At 37.6% G+C, this 6142-nt stretch overlaps 1 protein-coding gene across 1 annotated transcript in view; it reads right to left on the bottom strand.

Moving 5' to 3' along the window:
• CEP120 (centrosomal protein 120) overlaps positions 1 to 6142 on the bottom strand; it is a 145784-nt gene that overhangs the window by 88538 nt on the left and 51104 nt on the right. The window contains exon 10 of the mRNA XM_007942245.1: positions 1007 to 1156. Within this exon, the coding sequence (XP_007940436.1) occupies positions 1007 to 1156 (150 nt within the window). The remainder of the gene's footprint in view (positions 1 to 1006; positions 1157 to 6142) is intronic.

Genomic DNA, 6142 nt, shown 5'->3' with positions numbered 1-6142 from the left:
AGAAGGAACCATTCCCTGGAGAAGGATGTCATGCTTGGTAGAGTGGTGGGTCGACGAAAGAGGGGGAGGCCTTCAATGAGATGGACTTACACGGTGGCTGCGATGATGGGCTCAAGTATAGCAGGTCTGGAACTGAACCCACACCTGTGGCTTCCAGCCAAACAAAAGACAGGCATATGAGGTGAACATTTACACTAGGTTAGTACACTCCTTGGAGAGAACAATCATGGGAGAATAGAAGGGCTGTGTATGCACAGGGACATAACTCGGGGGCAGGAGTACATGGACAGAAGGACATAGGGAAGAGGTAACTATGGGGAGCAAGTGGGAGGGGAGCTGTTGCACTGTCGTAAATTGTAGTCAATGTCATGAGACAAAGTGTATGTGAGCTGCTGTATGGAAAGTCAATTTGCTCTGTAAACTTTCACCCAAATCACAATAAAAAATAAACGCCATCATTCCCACAAATAGTTAAACCTTTTTTTTTACCCTTCAGTTTTTTCTTTTAAAATAATATATAGATTCAAATTGTAATGCTGAGAAAGAAAAAAGACATTTCCAATTTCATTTTTCATTCGCAAACCCATTTCAGATAGCTGGGTTACCATTTTAGTTTATAAATGGAAAATTTAGAAAATACAAACAATATACTACAATTATTCAGTGGAACAGCAACAATGTTTAGTTCATAGTAATTTATCTTCATATATTACGAACAGGAAAGACTACCTTATTACTCATAGATTCTGTTTTCACAAAGTTCAAATATCCAAATTCAAGCAAATCCTAAGATGGAACTATGAAAAGAGCCTTCTTAGCCACATAAAACTCTATAGTGAAAGCACTAAATATCACAGACTTTATTAGTAAATTTCTTCTTTTGAATATCAAATGCATAAGCTGATTTGGATTTAAACCTATAGGCATTCCTCTTTTTAATACATACAATTTCAAGAGCTGAAACTTAGGAAAATAATTAATTTCATAAACACAGTATATACATTACCTTAGGAAGGTGTCTTGCAATTGATGAGGCACAGTTGCAAAATCAAATGCACAGTAAGATTGGGGTAGAAACACTTCCATGTTTTTGCGAACTTCTACAGGAGGATTAGTCATTATGGGAGCTGCACTTCCAAAGAATGGGTATGAGTACCTAGAAGATACGAATAGCAAAGTCTTACTACAGTTTCCATGTGAGATTTATAGTCTACATAAAAAAGGTCAAATACCAAAACCAAAAAACCAAACCCACTGCTGTGGAGTTGTTTACAACTCAAAATGAACCACCAGGACAGAGCAGAATTGCCCCATAGGATTTCAGAGGCTATAATCTTTACAGAAGCAGACTACCATATCTTTCTCTGTGAAGCCAGGGGTGGGTATGAACAGGTGATCCTTTGGTTGGCAGCCAAACCATTAACGACAGCAGCACCAGGGCTCCTCTCAGATCAAATCGAATTTTTAAAAAGAAAAAAATGGTAGAAACTCTAAAATTATTAGAAATATTATGGCTTTACTATTATCATAAACTTTAATACTGTACAAATATTTTCAGTGTTGATAAGGAAATTTTTTTGAATGTCCTAAATTCCTCATACAATTTATACCTAACAATAAGTATATTAAATAAGAATACAGTGAGATTTGCCTTAATTGGAAATAAAAATTACAGAAATAAAAGTTGCTTTATGTAGATAATCTTTCAATGTCTCTCTGGGGAAAAAAGAGAATTCTACTATTTTGAAGGTAATGTTACTGAATCAGAAAGAGACAGTGATCTTGGTAACACTCCAAATAAGACAAAAATTTAAGAGTAAAACTGACTGCACTGATCAAAAACCAAGCTGCCATTTGTCTTCAGTTTCTTAAAGGCACGTGTATTTTTCATTTGCCCTTCAGAAGTAAGGGCAGTTACTGGCATATAGTAAACACTCAAGAAGTGTTTGCTGAATTTAATTGACAAATCTAGTTTTCTTTTAACAATGGTGTCCTGATCTTTTATGGGCTAAAACGCTCTCAGTCAATTCCAAAATGATGCAAACATGTTCATACTGTCTTTGAAGAAAGACTCAAGAGTGAAAGCAACTCAAGTGTATTACTGCTGCATCAAAGAATGACTTAAGATTATGGTTCATTACAAAAACCATACCAGAGTAAGTGAAAGAATGACTGACTGCTGCTAAACTTATTTTTGTATTTAAAGCCAAATATAAAGACCTTACAATGGCTACTTAAATTTCATCTTGTATCCTGTTATTCATATATAAAAATTAGAATTTAAACTAAATACTGCTTTTCCTACAAGAACCACCATTTGCATTACTCTATTCCTATACTATTATGTTTGTTAGTTATGTCCCGTCATGTCTTCTCCAACTCATAGTGACCTCATGTACAACAGAACGAAACACTACCCAGTCCTGTGCCATGATCCCTACTATACCTGAGCCCACTGCTGCCACCACTGTGTCAATCCATCCTGTTGAGGGCCCTCCCCTTTTTCACTGACCCTCCATTGTACCAAGCATGACATCCTCCTCCAGAGAATGGTCCCTTCTGATAACATGATCAAAGTAGGTGAGACACAGTCTGGCCATTCTCACTTCCAAGAAGCATTCTGGCTGCACTTCTTCCAGGATAGATTTCTTAGTATTTTTAGCTGTCCATGGTACTGTCAGCATTCTTCGCCAACATCACAACTCAAAAGTATCAACTCTTCTTCGGTCTTCCTTAATCACTCTGTACCTCTCACATGCATATGAGGCGACTGAAAATACCATGGCTTGTGTCAGGCGCACCTTAGTCTTCAAGGAGATATTTTTGCTCTTCAGCACCTGAAAGAGGTCTATTGCAACAGATTTGCCCAATGCAATACATCTTCTAATGTCATGACTGCTGCTTCCACTGGTGTTGATTGTAGAACCAAGTAATATGAAGTCTCTGACAACTTCAATCTTTTCTCCATTTATCGTGATGCTACTTATTGGTCCAGTTATGAGAATTTTTGCTTTTATATTACGGTATAATCTATAGAGTGTAGTCTTTAATCTTCATCAGTAAGTGCTCCAAGTCATCTTCGCTTGCAGCAAGCAGAGTTGTGTCGTCAGCCTATCTCAGATTGTTAATGAGCCTTCCTACAATCCTGATCCCATGCTCTTCTTCATATAGTCCAGCTTCTCAGATTATCTGCTCAGCATACAGATTGAATAACTATGGTGAAAAGACACAACTTTGACACACTCCTTTACTGATTTTAAATCATGCAGTATCCCCTTGTTCTGTTCGAACTGTCGTTCAGACAGCCTCCTGGTCTATGTACAGGTTCCTCATGAGTACAATTAAGTATTCTGGAATTCCCATTCTTCTCAATGTTATCCACAATTGTTATGACTCACACAATCAAATGCCTTTGCATAGTCAATAAAACACAAGTAATCGTTCTGATATTCTTTGCTTTCAGCCAAGATCCATCTGACATCAGGTACTATATCCCTTTTTCCATGTCTTCTTCTGAATCCAGCTTGCATTTCTGGAAGTTCTCTGGCAATATTCTGCTGTAACTGTTTTTGAATTATCTTCAGTAAGATTTTCTTTAGGAGCTCTGGTAGCGTACTGGCTAAGGCACTTGACTGCTAACCAGAAGGCAAGCAGTTCAAACCCACCAGCCACTCCTCAGAAGGAAGGATGGACAATCTACTTAAATAGTGATACAGCCTCGGAAACCCAAGGAGGGTCGCTATGAGTTGGGTCCAACTTATCAGTATATAACAACAACAAGATTTTACTTGTGTGTGATAGTAATGATATTGTTCATTGATTTCCACATTCTGTGGGATCACCTTTCTTTGGAATGGGTACAAATATGGATTTCTTCTAGTCAGTTGGCCAGGTAGCTGTCTTCCAAATCTCTTGGCATAGCCGACTGAATGCCTCCATCACAGCATCCATTTGTTGAAACATCTCAATGGGTATTCCGTCAATTCCCTCAATGCAGCTTCAACCTCTTCCTTCAGTACCATTGGTTCTTGATAATATGCCACCTTCTGAAATGGATGATCATCCCTCAATTCTTTTTGGTACAATGACTCTGAGTACTCCATCCATGTTCTTTGATGTTTCCTGCATCATTTTCATTCAACATATTGTCCATAAAATCTTTCAATATCTCAATTCGAAGCTTAAAGTATTTTTTCTCAGTTCTTTGAATCTGAGAAATGGCGAGCATGGTCTTCTCTTTTGGCTTCCCAACTCCATGTCTTTATACATTTCATTATAATAACTGACTTTGTCTCCTTGGGTTGCTCTTTGAAATCTTCTGTTCAGCTCTTTTATCTGGTCATTTCTTCCATTTGTTTTAGCTACTCTCCGTTCAAGGGCAAATTTCAGAGTCTCTTCTGACTTCTGTTTTGGTCTTTTCTTCCTTTCCTGTCTTTTAAGACCTTTTGCTCTCTTCATGGATGATGTTCTTGATGTCATCCCACAATTCCTCTGGTTTTTGGTCACGGGCACTCAATGCCTCAAATCTATTCTTTAGATGCTCTCTAAATTCAGGAGGGATATAATCAAGGTCAGATTTTGGCTCTCATGGACTTAACTGTCATCAACTTCAAGTTGAACTTGCATGTGAGCAGTTGATGGTCTGTTCCACAATCAACTCCTGGGCTTGTTCTGGCTGAAGATAATAATCTTCTCCATCACCTCTTGCTGCAGATGTAGTAAATCTGATTCCTCTGTACTCCATCTGGTGAAGTCCATGGGTATAGGCATTGCTCATGTTGTTGTAAAAAGGTATATGCAATGAGTAAGTCGTTGGTCTTGCAAAATTCTATCATGCCATCTCCAGAGGTATTTCTGTCACCAAGGCCATATTTTCCAACTACCCGTGATTCTTCTTTGTTTCCAACTTTTGCATTCCAATCCCCAGTGATAATTAACACATCTTGATTGCATGTTCGGACAATTTCAGACAGCAGAAGTTGGTAAAAATCTTCAATTTCCTCATTTTTAGCTTTGGTGGTTGGTGCATAAATTTGAGTAACAGTAATATTAACTGACTTTCCTCGTAAGCGTACAGATATTATCCTATCACTGACAGCATTGTACTTCAGGATAGATCTTGATACATGCTTTGTGACTACAAATGCCACGCCATTCTTCTTTAAGTTCCATGCCCGGCATATGACTGACTGATTTAAAATGGCCAAAACCAGTCCATTTCAGCTCACTAATGTTGAAGATATCGATCTTTATGCATTACATTTCATTTATAACAACTTCTGATTTTCCTAAATTCATACTTTGCACATTCCATGTTCCAATTATTAATGGATGTTTGCAACTGTTTCTTCTCATTATGAGATGTGCCACATCAGCAGATGGAGGCCCATTAAAACGAAGTTGTCTCACAGCACCAGCAGTTTATGCCACAGAATTTCAACCTCCAACCACAGCAGTACTAGATCTAGTGGTATATTTTTTAAAAAGAAAAGCAAACAATTTAAACAAGGCTACCACAGATTAAAACTTTTAAATGTCAGCACTGCCTCATGAATTCCATTCTGTACTAGGAAACTATAATTTTATCCCAATGCACACCATGATTACATAAAAATTTTCAAACCAAAAGAAAGTTAAAATGCTAGTATTTCTAAATACACCTAAAATAAATCAAAGAACCCATAGATTTTATCAAATGAATTATATATAAAGAGTTAAATGAATTATAACTTCATTTCTTCTTTATAGTCTTTCCCTTTTCCTTGTCCAGTGAACTACTAGCCCCACTTATATACTGATTTATTTCTGAATCTGTCTTCCATGGTTCTATGGTTATGGAGCCTGTGTACCTCTAATATAAGGCACACTGCTGGCATAATGTAGGTGCTTAATGATTAAGCAAATGGCCTTTATGGCAATAAAGAAACAATGAAACTACTATTAGTATTTTCTAAGTGGGGTTATACAAAGCTTCCACCTCATAGTATCTAATTTTAGATCTTCTTCCCTATGTTTCTATGCTTCTGTCCAATATTCTTTCTGTTGTTTGTTGTTGTTAAGTGCCGTCGAGTCGTTTCCGACTCATAGCGACCCCATGCACAGCAGAACGAAACACTGCCCGATCCCGCGCCAGCCCCACAAT

The sequence above is a fragment of the Orycteropus afer genome, unplaced genomic scaffold (assembly GCF_000298275.1).
Source record: "Orycteropus afer afer isolate SDZICR_OR568_19922 unplaced genomic scaffold, OryAfe1.0 scaffold00086, whole genome shotgun sequence".
Classification (NCBI taxonomy): Eukaryota; Metazoa; Chordata; class Mammalia; order Tubulidentata; family Orycteropodidae; genus Orycteropus; species Orycteropus afer.
This window is presented reverse-complemented; position numbering and strand designations above follow the sequence as displayed.